The 22,833-nt window shown below is 35.6% G+C and overlaps 1 protein-coding gene across 1 annotated transcript in view; it reads right to left on the bottom strand.

Annotated features, from left to right (window-relative positions):
* The window catches only part of ttc16 (tetratricopeptide repeat domain 16), a gene marked incomplete at both ends in the record, with an annotated part of 167,078 nt that overhangs the window by 28,027 nt on the left and 116,218 nt on the right, over positions 1–22,833 (bottom strand). The window contains one exon of the mRNA XM_079250833.1: positions 481–623. Coding sequence (XP_079106959.1) covers positions 481–623 — 143 coding nt within the window. The remainder of the gene's footprint in view (positions 1–480; positions 624–22,833) is intronic.

Here is a 22,833-nt window from a genome sequence, read left to right as displayed (position 1 = left end):
TATGTGATTCACATGAAGAATCATAAAGTACACGTTTTTGGCCGACATATAAAGGACATAATGAACATATGAGCCATATATGGTTTGCATTCACATGTGCACGTGGCATGAAAATCACATGCAAATGTGATTTTTGATCAAAGACCCTTGTACAGGGTTTAACATGACATCCAACAGTCCAGCAGACAGCAGGAAGACGCCATGCTAACATGCAGCCATGCTAGCATGCAGCATTGCAGCCATGCTAACATGCAGCATTGCAGTCATCCTAACATGCAGCCATGTTAACATGCAGCTATGCTAGCATGCAGCCATGCTAACATGCATCATTGCAGCCAGGCTAACATGCAGCCATGCTAACATGCAGCTATGCTAACATGCAGCATTGCTGACTCAGTCCACACAGTAAAGTACAGTATCTGTGATGTCTTTCCACCGGTCACCCGACTCATCATCAGGTGTATCGACCAGCTGACAGACCTTTGTTTAAGGCAGTGTCTTTCCTGTGACATCACTCCTCCTCCACAGGTTCGAGTGCAGGCGGTCCACTTGGCCCACTCGCCCCACCAGTACGTGGTCACCTCCAGCTCCTCCTCCAGACTGTTGGAGGCTACACCTTCTTCCTGGACATAGACACACATCCAAGCCACCATGATATGCTTAGTAATGTTCTTCTCTCCATGTTCTGCTTGTCTTTGGGGTGCTAATCAATATGCACTTATAAATCACGAAAATAAAGATGATCATATTAGGGTTTTTAGGGAAAAAGCTGCTTATGTTTTAATTTCAATTAGAAACATTTTAAGCTTAAAAACTGAATCAAATCTGATGATTTTTTAACAATTTATTTCATAGATACTAATAACATTATAATAAATAAGCATTAGGATGCTGGAATATTCCAGTAGCCGGTAGGGGCAGCTGCTCTGTTTGTTGCCAGAGCATGAGGGTAAAAAGGCATCCATGGAGAAACTACATGGATCTGAAAGCAGACACGCAACGCACATCTCTAGTCTGGAAGCACATCACTGTTTCTGGTTGGTGGACGAACACAACACCTTCGGCTTTGGAACCATTGTCATATTAATTTTAAATGAGCTATGCATAATAATGATGATATAGATACATTGATTATCTGTGTTCTGCAGAAAGATTTGGCCTAGTTTATACAGCAGATGATTAACCCAAACAAAGGTGACAATAGAGTAGTTCCAGTTTAAACAGCTGGTGGAGATCAGGAAGCCAGTTGTTGTGTAGAAACAGCTGCAGGATGAATGCTGGACGGTCAGCGTACGTCAGAACACCAACGTCACAGCGTTTTGTGCTGAGACTCCGTTCAGCATATCAAACATTCCTGGTGTGGATTAAAAGCATTAACTCAAGCCCATGGCTGCAGCCCTTCATTCCAACAGATTAATCAGAGCGAAAGCTGGAATGTGCTCCGAAATACAGCTGTGAGAGGTCAAGAGACGTCGAGATAGGCGTTGCCTAATCTGATTAATCGCAGGATAGATACAGATTAATCTGATTAATCACAGGTTGGATACAGATTAATGCGATTAATTGCAGGATGGATACAGATTAATCCGATTTATTGCAGGATGGATACAGATTAATCCGATTATTTAGAGGATGGATACTGATTAATCCAATTAATCGCAGGATGGATACAAATAAATTTGATTAATCGCAGGATGGATACAGATTAATCCGATTAATCGCAGGATGGATACAGATAATTATTATTAATCGCAGGATGGATACAGATTAATCCGATTAATCGCAGGATGGATACAGATTAATCCGATTAATCACAGGAAGGATACAGATTAATCCGATTATTTAGAGGATGGATACAGATTAATGTGGTTAATCGCAGGATGGATACAGATTAATCCGATTATTTAGAGGATGGATACAGATAAATCCGATTATTTAGAGGATGGATACAGATTAATCCGATTAATCACAGGATGGATACAGATTAATCTGATTAATCGCAGGATGGATACAAATAAATCTGACTAATCGCAGGATGGATAGAGATTAATCCGATTAATCGCAGCATGGATACAGATTAATGTGATTAATCGCAGGATGGATACAGATTAATCTGATTAATCGCAGGATGGATACAAATAAATCTGACTAATCGCAGGATGGACAGAGATTAATCCGATTAATCGCAGGATGGATACAAATTAATCTGATTAATCGCAGGATGGATACAGATTAATCCGATTAATTGCAGGATGGATACAGATTAATCCGATTAATCGCAGGATGGATACAGATTAATCCGATTATTTAGAGGATGGATACAGATTAATGTGGTTAATCGCAGGATGGATATAGATTAATCCGATTATTTAGAGGATGGATACAGATAAATCCGATTATTTAGAGGATGGATACAGATTACTCCGATTAATCGCAGGATGGATACAAATTAATCCGATTAATCGCAGGATGGATACAAATAAATCTGACTAATCGCAGGATGGATACAGATTAATCCGATTAATCGCAGGATGGATATAGATTAATCTGATTAATCACAGGATGGATACAGATTAATCCGATTATTTAGAGGATGGATACAGATTAATGTGGTTAATTGCAGCATGGATACAGATTAATGTGGTTAATCGCAGGATGGATACAGATTAATCTGATTATTTAGAGGATGGATACAGATTAATCCGATTATTTAGAGGATGGATAAAGATTAATCCGATTAATCGCAGGATGGATACAGATTAATCAGATTAATAGCAGTATGGATACAGATTAATCCGATTAATCGCAGGATGGATACAGATTAATCCGATTATTTAGAGGATGGATACAGATTAATGTGGTTAATCGCAGGATGGATACAGATTAATCCGATTAATTGCAGGATGGATACAGTTTAATCCGATTAATCGCAGGATGGACACAGATTAATCCGATTATTTAGAGGATGGATACAGATTAATGTGGTTAATCTCAGGATGGATACAGATTAATCAGATTAATCGGAGGATAGATACAGATTAATCCGATTAATTGCAGGATGGGTACAGATCAATCCGATTAATTACAGGATGGATACAGATTAATCCGATTTATTGCAGGATGGATACAGATTAATCCGATTATTTAGAGGATGGATACTGATTAATCCAATTAATCGCAGGATGGATACAAATAAATTTGATTAATCGCAGGATGGATACAGATTAATCCGATTAATCGCAGGATGGATACAGATTAATCCGATTAATCGCAGGATGGATACAGATTAATCCGATTAATCGCAGGATGGATACAAATAATTATGATTAATCGCAGGATGGATACAGATTAATCCGATTAATCGCAGGATGGATACAGATTAATCCGATTAATCACAGGAAGGATACAGATTAATCCGATTATTTAGAGGATGAATAAAGATTAATGTGGTTAATCGCAGGATGGATACAGATTAATCCGATTATTTAGAGGATGGATACAGATAAATCCGATTATTAAGAGGAAGGATACAGATTAATCCGATTATGTAGAGGATGAATAAAGATTAATGTGGTTAATCGCAGGATGGATACAGATTAATCCGATTATTTAGAGGATGGATACAGATAAATCCGATTATTTAGAGGATGGATACAGATTAATCCGATTAATCGCAGGATGGATACAGATTAATCTGATTAATCGCAGGATGGATACAAATAAATTTGACTAATCGCAGGATGGATACAGATTAATCAGATTAATAGCAGTATGGATACAGATTAATCCGATTATTTAGAGGATGAATAAAGATTAATGTGGTTAATCGCAGGATGGATACAGGTTAATCCGATTATTTAGAGGATGGATACAGATAAATCCGATTATTTAGAGGAAGGATACAGATTAATCCGATTATTTAGAGGATGAATAAAGATTAATGTGGTTAATCGCAGGATGGATACAGATTAATCCGATTATTTAGAGGATGGATACAGATAAATCCGATTATTTAGAGGATGGATACAGATTTATCCGATTAATCGCAGGATGGATACAGATTAATCCGATTAATCGCAGGATGGATACAGATTAATCCGATTAATCGCAGGATGGATACAGATTAATCCGATTAATCGCAGGATGGATACAAATAATTATTATTAATCGCAGGATGGATACAGATTAATCCGATTAATCGCAGGATGGATACAGATTAATCCGATTAATCACAGGAAGGATACAGATTAATCCGATTATTTAGAGGATGGATACAGATTAATGTGGTTAATCGCAGGATGGATACAGATTAATCCGATTATTTAGAGGATGGATACAGATGAATCCGATTATTTAGAGGATGGATACAGATTAATCCGATTAATCACAGGATGGATACAGATTAATCTGATTAATCGCAGGATGGATACAAATAAATCTGACTAATCGCAGGATGGATAGAGATTAATCCGATTAATCGCAGCATGGATACAGATTAATGTGATTAATCGCAGGATGGATACAGATTAATCTGATTAATCGCAGGATGGATACAAATAAATCTGACTAATCGCAGGATGGATAGAGATTAATCCGATTAATCGCAGGATGGATACAAATTAATCTGATTAATCGCAGGATGGATACAGATTAATCCGATTAATTGCAGGATGGATACAGATTAATCCGATTAATCGCAGGATGGATACAGATTAATCCGATTATTTAGAGGATGGATACAGATTAATGTGGTTAATCGCAGGATGGATATAGATTAATCCGATTATTTAGAGGATGGATACAGATAAATCCGATTATTTAGAGGATTGATACAAATTACTCCGATTAATCGCAGGATGGATACAAATTAATCCGATTAATCGCAGGATGGATACAAATAAATCTGACTAATCGCAGGATGGATACAGATTAATCCGATTAATCCCAGGATGGATATAGATTAATCTGATTAATCACAGGATGGATACAGATTAATCCGATTATTTAGAGGATGGATACAGATTAATGTGGTTAATTGCAGCATGGATACAGATTAATGTGGTTAATCGCAGGATGGATACAGATTAATCTGATTATTTAGAGGATGGATACAGATTAATCCGATTATTTAGAGGATGGATAAAGATTAATCCGATTAATCGCAGGATGGATACAGATTAATCAGATTAATAGCAGTATGGATACAGATTAATCCAATTAATCGCAGGATGGATACAGATTAATCCGATTATTTAGAGGATGGATACAGATTAATGTGGTTAATCGCAGGATGGATACAGATTAATCCGATTAATTGCAGGATGGATACAGATTAATCCGATTAATCGCAGGATGGACACAGATTAATCCGATTATTTAGAGGATGGATACAGATTAATGTGGTTAATCTCAGGATGGATACAGATTAATCAGATTAATCGGAGGATAGATACTGATTAATCCAATTAATCGCAGGATGGATACAAATAAATTTGATTAATCGCAGGATGGATACAGATTAATCCGATTAATCGCAGGATGGATACAGATTAATCCGATTAATCGCAGGATGGATACAGATTAATCCGATTAATCGCAGGATGGATACAAATAATTATGATTAATCGCAGGATGGATACAGATTAATCCGATTAATCGCAGGATGGATACAGATTAATCCGATTAATCACAGGAAGGATACAGATTAATCCGATTATTTAGAGGATGAATAAAGATTAATGTGGTTAATCGCAGGATGGATACAGATTAATCCGATTATTTAGAGGATAGATACAGATAAATCCGATTATTTAGAGGAAGGATACAGATTAATCCGATTATTTAGAGGATGAATAAAGATTAACGTGGTTAATCGCAGGATGGATACAGATTAATCCGATTATTTAGAGGATGGATACAGATAAATCCGATTATTTAGAGGATGGATACAGATTAATCCGATTAATCGCAGGATGGATACAGATTAATCTGATTAATCGCAGGATGGATACAAATTAATCTGATTAATCATAGGATGGAAACAGATTAATCCGATAATTTAGAGGATGGATACAGATTAATGTGGTTAATCGCAGGATGGATACAGATTAATCTGATTATTCACAGGATGGATACAGATTAATCCGATTTTTTAGAGGATGGATCCAGATTAATCCGATTATTTAGAGGATGGATACAGATTAATCCGATTAATCGCAGGATGGATACAGATTAATATGATTATTTAGAGGATGGATACAGATTAATTTGGTTTATCTCAGGATGGATACAGATTAATCCGATTATTTAGAGGATGGATAAAGATTAATCCGATTAATCGCAGGATGGATACAGATTAATCAGATTAATAGCAGTATGGATACAGATTAATCCAATTAATCGCAGGATGGATACAGATTAATCCGATTATTTAGAGGATGGATACAGATTAATGTGGTTAATCGCAGGATGGATACAGATTAATCCGATTAATTGCAGGATGGATACAGATTAATCCGATTAATCGCAGGATGGACACAGATTAATCCGATTATTTAGAGGATGGATACAGATTAATGTGGTGAATCTCAGGATGGATACAGATTAATCAGATTAATCGGAGGATAGATACAGATTAATCCGATTAATTGCAGGATGGGTAAAGATCAATCCGATTAATTACAGGATGGATACAGATTAATCCGATTTATTGCAGGATGGATACAGATTAATCCGATTATTTAGAGGATGGATACTGATTAATCCAATTAATCGCAGGATGGATACAAATAAATTTGATTAATCGCAGGATGGATACAGATTAATCCGATTAATCGCAGGATGGATACAGATTAATCCGATTAATCGCAGGATGGATACAGATTAATCCGATTAATCGCAGGATGGATACAAATAATTATGATTAATCGCAGGATGGATACAGATTAATCCGATTAATCGCAGGATGGATACAGATTAATCCGATTAATCACAGGAAGGATACAGATTAATCCGATTATTTAGAGGATGAATAAAGATTAATGTGGTTAATCGCAGGATGGATACAGATTAATCCGATTATTTAGAGGATAGATACAGATAAATCCGATTATTTAGAGGAAGGATACAGATTAATCCGATTATTTAGAGGATGAATAAAGATTAACGTGGTTAATCGCAGGATGGATACAGATTAATCCGATTATTTAGAGGATGGATACAGATAAATCCGATTATTTAGAGGATGGATACAGATTAATCCGATTAATCGCAGGATGGATACAGATTAATCTGATTAATCGCAGGATGGATACAAATTAATCTGATTAATCATAGGATGGATACAGATTAATCCGATAATTTAGAGGATGGATACAGATTAATGTGGTTAATCGCAGGATGGATACAGATTAATCTGATTATTCACAGGATGGATACAGATTAATCCGATTTTTTAGAGGATGGATCCAGATTAATCCGATTATTTAGAGGATGGATACAGATTAATCCGATTAATCGCAGGATGGATACAGATTAATATGATTATTTAGAGGATGGATACAGATTAATTTGGTTTATCTCAGGATGGATACAGATTAATCCGAATAATTGCAGGATGGATACAGATTAATCCGATTAATCGCAGGATGGATACAGATTAATCCGATTAATCGCAGGATGGATATAGATTAATCTGAATGTTTAGAGGATGGACACAGATTAATATGGTTAATTGCAGCATGGATTCAGATTAATGTGATTAATCGCAGGATGGATACAGATTAATCTGATTAATCGCAGGATGGATACAAATAAATCTGACTAATCGCAGGATGGATAGAGATTAATCCGAGTAATCGCAGGATGGATACAAATTAATCTGATTAATCGCAGGATGGATACAGATTAATCCGATTAATTGCAGGATGGATACAGATTAATCCGATTAATCGCAGGATGGATACAGATTAATCTGGTTGATAGCAGGATGGAGACAGCTTAATCCGATGAATCGCAGGATGGATACAGATTAATCCGATTTATTGCAGGATGGATACAGATTAATCAGATTAATCGCAGGATGGATACAGACTAATCCGATTAATCGCAGGATGGCTATAGATTAATCCGATTATTTAGAGGATGGATACAGATTAATGTGGTTAAACACATGATGGAAACAGATTTATCGGATTAATCGCAGGATGGATACAGATTAATCCGATTATTCAGAGGATGGATACAGATTAATCTGGTTAATCGCAGGATTGATACAGATTAATCAGATTAATAGCAGTATGGATACAAATTAATCCGATTATTTAGAGGATGGATACAGATTAATGTGGTTAATCGCAGGATGGATACAGATTAATCCGATTAATCGCAGGATGGATACAGATTAATCTGATTAATCGCAGGATGGATACAAATAAATCCGATGAATCGCAGGATGGATACAGATTAATCCGATTTATTGCAGGATGGATACAGATTAATCAGATTAATCGCAGGATTGATACAGATTAATCCGATTAATCGCAGGATGGCTATAGATTAATCCGATTATTTAGAGGATGGATACAGATTAATGTGGTTAAACACATGATGGAAACAGATTTATCAGATTAATCGCAGGATGGATACAGATTAATCCGATTATTCAGAGGATGGATACAGATTAATCTGGTTAATCGCAGGATTGATACAGATTAATCAGATTAATAGCAGTATGGATACAAATTAATCCGATTATTTAGAGGATGGATACAGATTAATGTGGTTGATCGCAGGATGGATACAGATTAATCCGATTAATCGCAGGATGGATACAGATTAATCTGATTAATCGCAGGATGGATACAAATAAATCTGACTAATCGCAGGATGGATAGAGATTAATCCGATTAATCGCAGGATGGATACAAATTAATCTGATTAATCGCAGGATGGATACAGATTATTCCGATTAATCGCAGGGTGGATACAGATTAATCCCATTAATTGCAGGATGGATATAGATTAATCCGATTAATCATAGGATGGATACAGATTAATCCAATAATTTAGAGGATGGATACAGATTAATGTGGTTAATCGCAGGATGGATACAGATTAATGTGGTTAATCACAGGATGGATACATATTAATCTGATTATTTAGAGGATGGATCCAGATTAATCCGATTATTTAGAGGATGGATACAGATTAATCCGATTAATCGCAGGATGGATACAGATTAATCTGATTATTTAGAGGATGGATACAGATTAATTTGGTTTATCGCAGGATGGATACAGATTAATCCGAATAATTGCAGGATGGACACAGATTAATCCGATTAATCACAGGATGGATACAGATTAATCCGATTAATCGCAGGATGGATATAGATTAATCTGAATGTTTAGAGGATGGATACAGATTAATATGGTTATTTTCAGCATAGATACAGATTAATGTGATTAATCGCAGGATGGATACAGATTAATCTGATTAATCGCAGGATGGATACAAATAAATCTGACTAATCGCAGGATGGATAGAGATTAATCCGAGTAATCGCAGGATGGATACAGATTAATCCGATTAATTGCAGGATGGATACAGATTAATCCGATTAATCGCAGGATGGATACAGATTAATCTGGTTAATCGCAGGATGGAGACAGCTTAATCCGATGAATCGTAGGATGGATACAGATTAATCCGATTTATTGCAGGATGGATACAGATTAATCAGATTAATCGCAGGATGGATACAGATTAATCCGATTAATCGGAGGATGGCTATAGATTAATCCGATTATTTAGAGGATGGATACAGATTAATGTGGTTAAACACATGATGGAAACAGATTTATCGGATTAATCGCAGGATGGATACAGATTAATCCGATTATTCAGAGGATGGATACAGATTAATCTGGTTAATCGCAGGATTGATACAGATTAATCAGATTAATAGCAGTATGGATACAAATTAATCTGATTATTTAGAGGATGGATACAGATTAATGTGGTTAATCGCAGGATGGATACAGATTAATCCGATTAATCGCAGGATGGATACAGATTAATCTGATTAATCGCAGGATGGATACAAATAAATCTGACTAATCGCAGGATGGATAGAGATTAATCCGATTAATCGCAGGATGGATACAAATTAATCTGATTAATCGCAGGATGGATACAGATTATTCCGATTAATCGCAGGGTGGATACAGATTAATCCCATTAATCGCAGGATGGATATAGATTAATCCGATTAATCATAGGATGGATACAGATTAATCCGATAATTTAGAGGATGGATACAGATTAATGTGGTTAATCGGAGGATGGATACAGATTAATGTGGTTAATCACAGGATGGATACAGATTAATCTGATTATTTAGAGGATGGATACAGATTAATCCGATTATTTAGAGGATGGATACAGATTAATCCGATTAATCGCAGGATGGATACAGATTAATCTGATTATTTAGAGGATGGATACAGATTAATTTGGTTTATCGCAGGATGGATACAGATTAATCCGAATCATTGCAGGATGGATACAGATTAATCCGATTAATCACAGGATGGATACAGATCAATCCGATTAATCGCAGGATGGATATAGATTAATCTGAATGTTTGGAGGATGGATACAGATTAATATGGTTAATTGCAGCATAGATACAGATTAATGTGGTTAATCGCAGGATGGATACAGATTAATCCGATTAATCGCAGGATGGACACAGATTAATCCGATTATTTAGAGGATGGATACAGATTAATGTGGTTAATCGCAGGATGGATACAGATTAATCCGATTATTTAGAGGATGGATACAGATAAATCTGATTATTTAGAGGATGGATACAGATTAACCCGAATATTTAGAGGATGGATACAGATTAATGTTGTTAATCGCAGGATGGATACAGATTAATCCGATTATTTAGAGGATGGATACAGATAAATCCGATTATTTAGAGGATGGATACAGATTAATGTGGTTAATCAGAAGGAAGGACACAGATTTATCCGATTAATCGCAGGATGGATACAAATAAATCTGATTTTTCGCAGGATGGATACAGATTAATCCGATTAATCACAGGATGGAGACAGATTAATCCGATTAATCACAGGATGGATACAGATTAATCCGATTAATCGCAGGATGGATACAAATAAATCTGATTAATCGCAGGATGGATACAAATTAATCCGATTATTCAGAGGATGGATACAGATTAATGTGGTTAATCGCAGGATGGATACAGATTAATCCGATTAATCGCAGGATGGATACAGATTAATCCGATTAATCGCAGGATGGATACAGATTAATGTGGTTAATCACAGGATGGATACAGATTAATCTGATTATTTAGAGGATGGATCCAGATTAATCCGATTATTTAGAGGATGGATACAGATTAATCCGATTAATCGCAGGATGGATACAGATTAATCTGATTATTTAGAGGATGGATACAGATTAATTTGGTTTATCGCAGGATGGATACAGATTAATCCGAATAATTGCAGGATGGATACAGATTAATCCGATGAATCGCAGGATGGATATAGATTAATCTGAATGTTTAGAGGATGGATACAGATTAATATGGTTAATTGCAGCATGGATACAGATTAATGTGATTAATCGCAGGATGGATACAAATTGTCTCTGACTAATCGCAGGATGGATAGAGATTAATCCGAGTAATCGCAGGATGGATACAAATTAATCTGATTAATCGCAGGATGGATACAGATTAATCCGATTAATTGCAGGATGGATACAGATTAATCCGATTAATCGCAGGATGGATACAGATTAATCTGGTTAATCGCAGGATGGAGACAGCTTAATCCGATGAATCGCAGGATGGATACAGATTAATCCGATTTATTGCAGGATGGATACAGATTAATCAGATTAATCGCAGGATGGATACAGATTAATCCGATTAATCGCAGGATGGCTATAGATTAATCCGATTATTTAGAGGATGGATACAGATTAATGTGGTTAAACACATGATGGAAACAGATTTATCGGATTAATCGCAGGATGGATACAGATTAATCCGATTATTCAGAGGATGGATACAGATTAATCTGGTTAATCGCAGGATTGATACAGATTAATCAGATTAATAGCAGTATGGATACAAATTAATCCGATTATTTAGAGGATGGATACAGATTCATGTGGTTAATCGCAGGATGGATACAGATTAATCCGATTAATCGCAGGATGGATACAGATTAATCTGATTAATCGCAGGATGGATACAAATAAATCTGACTAATCGCAGGATGGATAGAGATTAATCCGATTAATCGCAGGATGGATACAAATTAATCTGATTAATCGCAGGGTGGATACAGATTATTCCGATTAATCGCAGGGTGGATACAGATTAATCCCATTAATCGCAGGATGGATATAGATTAATCCGATTAATCATAGGATGGATACAGATTAATCCGATAATTTAGAGGATGGATACAGATTAATGTGGTTAATCGCAGGATGGATACAGATTAATGTGGTTAATCACAGGATGGATACAGATTAATCTGATTATTTAGAGGATGGATCCAGATTAATCCGATTATTCGCAGGATGGATACAGATTAATCCGATTAATCGCAGGATGGATACAGATTAATCTGATCATTTAGAGGATGGATACAGATTAATTTGGTTTATCGCAGGATGGATACAGATTAATCCGAATAATTGCAGGATGGATACAGATTAATCCGATTAATCACAGGATGGATACAGATTAATCCGATTAATCGCAGGATGGCTATAGATTAATCCGATTATTTAGAGGATGGATACAGATTAATGTGGTTAAACACATGATGGAAACAGATTTATCGGATTAATCGCAGGATGGATACAGATTAATCCGATTATTCAGAGGATGGATACAGATTAATCTGGTTAATCGCAGGATTGATACAGATTAATCAGATTAATAGCAGTATGGATACAAATTAATCCGATAATTTAGAGGATGGATACAGATTAATGTGGTTAATCGCAGGATGGATACAGATTAATGTGGTTAATCACAGGATGGATACAGATTAATCTGATTATTTAGAGGATGGATCCAGATTAATCCGATTATTTAGAGGATGGATACAGATTAATCCGATTAATCGCAGGATGGATACAGATTAATCTGATTATTTAGAGGATGGATACAGATTAATTTGGTTTATCGCAGGATGGATACAGATTAATCCGAATAATTGCAGGATGGATACAGATTATTCCGATTAATCGCAGGGTGGATACAGATTAATCCCATTAATCGCAGGATGGATAGACATTAATCCGATTAATCGCAGGATGGATACAAATTAATCTGATTAATCGCAGGATGGATACAGATTATTCCGATTAATCGCAGGGTGGATACAGATTAATCCCATTAATCGCAGGATGGATATAGATTAATGCGATTAATCATAGGATGGATACAGATTAATCCGATGATTTAGAGGATGGATACAGATTAATGTGGTTAATCGCAGGATGGATACAGATTAATGTGGTTAATCACAGGATGGATACAGATTAATCTGATTATTTAGAGGATGGATCCAGATTAATCCGATTATTTAGAGGATGGATACAGATTAATCCGATTAATCGCAGGATGGATACAGATTAATCTGATTATTTAGAGGATGGATACAGATTAATTTGGTTTATCGCAGGATGGATACAGATTAATTTGGTTTATCGCAGGATGGATACAGATTAATCCGAATAATTGCAGGATGGATACAGATTAATCCGATTAATCACAGGATGGATACAGATTAATCCGATTAATCGCAGGATGGCTATAGATTAATCCGATTAATCATAGGATGGATACAGATTAATCCGATAATTTAGAGGATGGATACAGATTAATGTGGTTAATCGCAGGATGGATACAGATTAATGTGGTTAATCACAGGATGGATACAGATTAATCTGATTATTTAGAGGATGGATCCAGATTAATCCGATTATTTAGAGGATGGATACAGATTAATCCGATTAATCGCAGGATGGATACAGATTAATCTGATTATTTAGAGGATGGATACAGATTAATTTGGTTTATCGCAGGATGGATACAGATTAATCCGAATAATTGCAGGATGGATACAGATTAATCCGATTAATCACAGGATGGATACAGATTAATCAGATTAATCGCAGGATGGCTATAGATTAATCCGATTATTTAGAGGATGGATACAGATTAATGTGGTTAAACACATGATGGAAACAGATTTATCGGATTAATCGCAGGATGGATACAGATTAATCCGATTATTCAGAGGATGGATACAGATTAGTCTGGTTAATCGCAGGATTGATACAGATTAATCAGATTAATAGCAGTATGGATACAAATTAATCCGATTATTTAGAGGATGGATACAGATTAATGTGGTTAATCGCAGGATGGATACAGATTAATCCGATTAATCGCAGGATGGATACAGATTAATCTGATTAATCGCAGGATGGATACAAATAAATCTGACTAATCGCAGGATGGATACAGATTAATCTGATTAATCGCAGGATGGATACAAATAAATCTGACTAATCGCAGGATGGATAGAGATTAATCCGATTAATCGCAGGATGGATACAAATTAATCTGATTAATCGCAGGATGGATACAGATTATTCCGATTAATCGCAGGGTGGATACAGATTAATCCCATTAATCGCAGGATGGATATAGATTAATCCGATTAATCATAGGATGGATACAGATTAATCCGATAATTTAGAGGATGGATACAGATTAATGTGGTTAATCGCAGGATCGATACAGATTAATGTGGTTAATCACAGGATGGATACAGATTAATCTGATTATTTAGAGGATGGATCCAGATTAATCCGATTATTTAGAGGATGGATACAGATTAATCCGATTAATCGCAGGATGGATACAGATTAATCTGATTATTTAGAGGATGGATACAGATTAATTTGGTTTATCGCAGGATGGATACAGATTAATCCGAATAATTGCAGGATGGATACAGATTAATCCGATTAATCGCAGGATGGATACAGATTAATCCGATTAATCGCAGGATGGCTATAGATTAATCCGATTATTTAGAGGATGGATACAGATTAATGTGGTTAAACACATGATGGAAACAGATTTATCGGATTAATCGCAGGATGGATACAGATTAATCCGATTATTCAGAGGATGGATAAAGATTAATCTGGTTAATCGCAGGATTGATACAGATTAATCAGATTAATAGCAGTATGGATACAAATTAATCCGATTATTTAGAGGATGGATACAGATTAATGTGGTTAATCGCAGGATGGATACAGATTAATCCGATTAATCGCAGGATGGATACAGATTAATCTGATTAATCGCAGGATGGATACAAATAAATCTGACTAATCGCAGGATGGATAGAGATTAATCCGATTAATCGCAGGATGGATACAAATTAATCTGATTAATCGCAGGATGGATACAGATTATTCCGATTAATCGCAGGGTGGATACAGATTAATGTGGTCAATCACAGGATGGATACAGATTAATCTGATTATTTAGAGGATGGATCCAGATTAATCCAATTATTTAGAGGATGGATACAGATTAATCCGATTAATCGCAGGATGGATACAGATTAATCTGATTATTTAGAGGATGGATACAGATTAATGTGGTTTATCGCAGGATGGATACAGATTAATCCGAATAATTGCAGGATGGATACAGATTAATCCGATTAATCACAGGATGGATACAGATTAATCCGATTAATCGCAGGATGGATATAGATTAATCTGAATGTTTAGAGGATGGATACAGATTAATATGATTAATTGCAGCATAGATACAGATTAATTTGATTAATCGCAGGATGGATACAAATAAATCTGATTTTTCGCAGGATGGATACAGATTAATCCTATTAATCGCAGGATGGATACAGATTAATCCGATTAATCGCAGGATGGATACAGATTAATCCGATTTTTTCAGAGGATGGATACAAATGAATCTGGTTAATCGCAGGATTGATACAGATTAATCAGATTAATAGCAGTATGGATACAAATTAATCCGATTATTTAGAGGATGGATACAGATTAATCCGATTAATCGCAGGATGGATACAGATTAATCCGATTAATCGCAGGATCGATACAGATTAATCCGATTAATCGCAGGATGGACACAGATTAATCTGATTATTTAGAGGATGGATACAGATTAATGTGGTTAATCTCAGGATGGATACAGATTAATAAGATTAATCGGAGGATAGATACAGATTAATCCGATTAATCGCAGGATGGACACAGATTAATCCGATTATTTAGAGGATGGATACAGATTAATGTGGTTAATCTCAGGATGGATACAGATTAATAAGATTAATCGGAGGATGGATACAGATTAATCCGATTAATCGCAGGATGGATACAGATTAATCCGATTATTTAGAGGATGGATACAGATTAATCCGATTATTTAGAGGATGGATACAGATTAATGTGGTTAATCGCAGGATGGATACAGATTAATCTGATTATTTAGAGGACGGATACAGATAAATCCGATTATTTAGAAGATGGATACAGATTAATGTGGTTAATCACAAGGAAGGACACAGATTTATCCGATTAATCGCAGGATGGATACAAAAAAATCTGATTTTTCGCAGGATGGATACAGATTAATCCGATTAATCGCAGGATGGATACAGATTAATCCGATTAATCGCAGGATGGATACAGATTATTCCGATTAATCGCAGGATGGATACAAATAAATCTGATTAATCGCAGGATGGATACAGATTAATCCGATTAATCGCAGGATGGATACTGATTAATCCGATTAATCGCACGATTGATACAGATAATTCTGATTAATCGCAGGATGGATAGAGATTAATCCGATTAATCGCAGGATGGATACAGATTGATCCGATTAATCACAGGCTGGATACAGATTAATCCGATTATTTAGAGGATGGATACAGATTAATGTGGTTAATCGCAGGATGGATACAGATTAATCCGATTATTTAGAGGATGGATACAGATGAATCCGATTCTTTAGAGGCTGGATACAGATTAATGTGATTAATCGCAGGATGGATACAAATTAATCTGATTAATCGCAGGATGGATATAGATTAATCCGATTAATCATAGGATGGATACAGATTAATCCGATTATTTAGAGGATGGATACAGATTAATGTGGTTAATCGCAGGATGGATACAGATTAATCTGATTATTTAGTGGATCGATCCAGATTAATCCGATTATTTAGAGGATGGATACAGATTAATCCGATTAATAGCAGGATGGATACAGATTAATCTGATTATTTAGAGGATGGATACAGATTAATTTGGTTTATCGCAGGTTGGATACAGATTAATCCGATAAATCGCAGGATGGATACAGATTAATCCGATTAATCGCAGGATGGATATAGATTTATCCGAATATTTAGAGGATGGATAAAGATTAATATGGTTCATTGCAGCATGGATACAGATTAATGTGATTAATCGCAGGATGGATACAGATTAATCCGATTAATCGCAGGATGGATACAAATAAATCTGTCTAATCGCAGGATGGAAAGAGATTAATCCGATTAATCGCAGGATGGATACAAATTAATCTGGTTAATCGCAGGGTGGATACAGATTATTCCGATTAATCGCAGGATGGATACAGATTAATACGATTAATCGCAGGATGGATACAGATTAATCCGATTATTTAGAGGATGGATACAGATTAATCCGATTAATCGCAGGATGGATACAGATTAATCTGATTATTTAGGGGATGGATACAGATTAATGTGGTTTATCGCAGGATGGATACAGATTAATCCGAATAATCGCAGGATGGATACAGATTAATGTGGTTAATCGCAGGATGGATACAGATTAATCTGATTATTTAGAGGATGGATACAGATTAATGTGGTTAATCTCAGGATGGATACAGATTAATAAGATTAATCGGAGGATAGATACAGATTAATCCGATTAATCGCAGGATGGATACAGATTAATCCGATTATTTAGAGGATGGATACAGATTAATCGGATTAATCGCAGGATGGATACAGATTAATGTGGTTAATCTCAGGATGGATACAGATTAATAAGATTAATCGGAGGATAGATACAGATTAATCCGATTAATCGCAGGATGGACACAGATTAATCCGATTATTTAGAGGATGGATACAGATTAATGTGGTTAATCTCAGGATGGATACAGATTAATAAGATTAATCGGAGGATAGATACAGATTAATCCGATTAATCGCAGGATGGATACAGATTAATCCGATTATTTAGAGGATGGATACAGATTAATGTGGTTAATCGCAGGATGGATACAGATTAATCCGATTATTTAGAGGATGGATACAGATAAATCCGATTATTTAGAGGATGGATACCGATTAATCCGATTGTTTAGAGGATGGATACAGATTAATGTTGTTAATCGCAGGATGGATACAGATTAATCTGATTATTTAGAGGATGGATACAGATAAATCCGATTATTTAGAGGATGGATACAATTAATGTGGTTAATCACAAGGAAGGACACAGATTTATCCGATTTATCGCAGGATGGATACAAATAAATCTGATTTTTCGCAGGATGGATACAGATTAATCCGATTAATCGCAGGATGGATACAGATTAATCCGATTAAGCGCAGGATGGATACAGATTATTCTGATTAATCGCAGGATGGATACAAATAAATCTGATTAATCGCAGGATGGATACTGATTAATCCGATTAATCGCAGGATGGATACAGATTAATCCGATTAATCGCACGATTGATACAGATAATACTGATTAATCGCAGGATGGATAGAGATTAATCCGAGTAATTGCAGGATGGATACAGATTAATGTGATTAATCGCAGGATGGATACAGATTAATCCGATTAATCGCAGGATGGATACAAATAAATCTGTCTAATCGCAGGATGGAAAGAGATTAATCCGATTAATCGCAGGATGGATACAAATTAATCTGGTTAATCGCAGGGTGGATACAGATTATTCCGATTAATCGCAGGATGGATACAGATTAATCCGATTAATCGCAGGATGGATACAGATTAATCCGATTATTTAGAGGATGGATACAGATTAATCCGATTAATCGCAGGATTGATACAGATTAATCTGATTATTTAGGGGATGGATACAGATTAATGTGGTTTATCGCAGGATGGATACAGATTAATCCGAATAATCGCAGGATGGATACAGATTAATGTGGTTAATCGCAGGATGGATACAGATTAATCTGATTATTTAGAGGATGGATACAGATTAATGTGGTTAATCTCAGGATGGATACAGATTAATAAGATTAATCGGAGGATAGATACAGATTAATCCGATTAATCGCAGGATGGATACAGATTAATCCGATTATTTAGAGGATGGATACAGATTAATCGGATTAATCGCAGGATGGATACAGATTAATGTGGTTAATCTCAGGATGGATACAGATTAATAAGATTAATCGGAGGATAGATACAGATTAATCCGATTAATCGCAGGATGGACACAGATTAATCCGATTATTTAGAGGATGGATACAGATTAATGTGGTTAATCTCAGGATGGATACAGATTAATAAAATTAATCGGAGGATAGATACAGATTAATCCGATTAATCGCAGGATGGATACAGATTAATCCGATTATTTAGAGGATGGATACAGATTAATGTGGTTAATCGCAGGATGGATACAGATTAATCCGATTATTTAGAGGATGGATACAGATAAATCCGATTATTTAGAGGATGGATACAGATTAATCCGATTGTTTAGAGGATGGATACAGATTAATGTTGTTAATCGCAGGATGGATACAGATTAATCCGATTATTTAGAGGATGGATACAATTAATGTGGTTAATCACAAGGAAGGACACAGATTTATCCGATTTATCGCAGGATGGATACAAATAAATCTGATTTTTCGCAGGATGGATACAGATTAATCCGATTAATCGCAGGATGGATACAGATTAATCCGATTAATCGCAGGATGGATACAGATTATTCCGATTAATCGCAGGATGGATACAAATAAATCTGATTAATCGCAGGATGGATACTGATTAATCCGATTAATCGCAGGATGGATACAGATTATTCCGATTAATCGCAGGATGGATACAGATTAATCCGATTAATCGCAGGATGGATACAGATTAATCCGATTATTTAGAGGATGGATACAGATTAATCCGATTAATCGCAGGATTGATACAGATTAATCTGATTATTTAGGGGATGGATACAGATTAATGTGGTTTATCGCAGGATGGATACAGATTAATCCGAATAATCGCAGGATGGATACAGATTAATGTGGTTAATCGCAGGATGGATACAGATTAATCTGATTATTTAGAGGATGGATACAGATTAATGTGGTTAATCTCAGGATGGATACAGATTAATAAGATTAATCGGAGGATAGATACAGATTAATCCGATTAATCGCAGGATGGATACAGATTAATCCGATTATTTAGAGGATGGATACAGATTAATCGGATTAATCGCAGGATGGATACAGATTAATGTGGTTAATCTCAGGATGGATACAGATTAATAAGATTAATCGGAGGATAGATACAGATTAATCCGATTAATCGCAGGATGGACACAGATTAATCCGATTATTTAGAGGATGGATACAGATTAATGTGGTTAATCTCAGGATGGATACAGATTAATAAAATTAATCGGAGGATAGATACAGATTAATCCGATTAATCGCAGGATGGATACAGATTAATCCGATTATTTAGAGGATGGATACAGATTAATGTGGTTAATCGCAGGATGGATACAGATTAATCCGATTATTTAGAGGATGGATACAGATAAATCCGATTATTTAGAGGATGGATACAGATTAATCCGATTGTTTAGAGGATGGATACAGATTAATGTTGTTAATCGCAGGATGGATACAGATTAATCCGATTATTTAGAGGATGGATACAATTAATGTGGTTAATCACAAGGAAGGACACAGATTTATCCGATTTATCGCAGGATGGATACAAATAAATCTGATTTTTCGCAGGATGGATACAGATTAATCCGATTAATCGCAGGATGGATACAGATTAATCCGATTAATCGCAGGATGGATACAGATTATTCCGATTAATCGCAGGATGGATACAAATAAATCTGATTAATCGCAGGATGGATACTGATTAATCCGATTAATCGCAGGATGGATACAGATTAATCCGATTAATCGCACGATTGATACAGATAATACTGATTAATCGCAGGATGGATAGAGATTAATCCGAGTAATTGCAGGATGGATACAGATTAATCCGATTAATCGCAGGATGGATACAGATTAATCTGGTTAATCGCAGGATGGAGACAGCTTAATCCGATGAATCGCAGGATGGATACAGATTAATCAGATTAATCGCAGGATGGATACAGATTAATCCGATTAATCGCAGGATGGCTATAGATTAATCCGATTATTTAGAGGATGGATACAGATTAATCCGATTAATCGCAGGATGGATACAAATTAATCTGGTTAATCGCAGGGTGGATACAGATTATTCCGATTAATCGCAGGATGGATACAGATTAATCCGATTAATCGCAGGATGGATACAGATTAATCCGATTATTTAGAGGATGGATACAGATTAATCCGATTAATCGCAGGATTGATACAGATTAATCTGATTATTTAGGGGATGGATACAGATTAATGTGGTTTATCGCAGGATGGATACAGATTAATCCGAATAATCGCAGGATGGATACAGATTAATGTGGTTAATCGCAGGATGGATACAGATTAATCTGATTATTTAGAGGATGGATACAGATTAATGTGGTTAATCTCAGGATGGATACAGATTAATAAGATTAATCGGAGGATAGATACAGATTAATCCGATTAATCGCAGGATGGATACAGATTAATCCGATTATTTAGAGGATGGATACAGATTAATCGGATTAATCGCAGGATGGATACAGATTAATGTGGTTAATCTCAGGATGGATACAGATTAATAAGATTAATCGGAGGATAGATACAGATTAATCCGATTAATCGCAGGATGGACACAGATTAATCCGATTATTTAGAGGATGGATACAGATTAATGTGGTTAATCTCAGGATGGATACAGATTAATAAAATTAATCGGAGGATAGATACAGATTAATCCGATTAATCGCAGGATGGATACAGATTAATCCGATTATTTAGAGGATGGATACAGATTAATGTGGTTAATCGCAGGATGGATACAGATTAATCCGATTATTTAGAGGATGGATACAGATAAATCCGATTATTTAGAGGATGGATACAGATTAATCCGATTGTTTAGAGGATGGATACAGATTAATGTTGTTAATCGCAGGATGGATACAGATTAATCTGATTATTTAGAGGATGGATACAGATAAATCCGATTATTTAGAGGATGGATACAATTAATGTGGTTAATCACAAGGAAGGACACAGATTTATCCGATTTATCGCAGGATGGATACAAATAAATCTGATTTTTCGCAGGATGGATACAGATTAATCCGATTAATCGCAGGATGGATACAGATTAATCCGATTAATCGCAGGATGGATACAGATTATTCCGATTAATCGCAGGATGGATACAAATAAATCTGATTAA

This window comes from Telmatherina bonti (genome assembly GCF_933228915.1).
Source record: "Telmatherina bonti genome assembly, chromosome: 13".
In the NCBI taxonomy this organism is placed as follows: domain Eukaryota; kingdom Metazoa; phylum Chordata; class Actinopteri; order Atheriniformes; family Telmatherinidae; genus Telmatherina; species Telmatherina bonti.
This window is presented reverse-complemented; position numbering and strand designations above follow the sequence as displayed.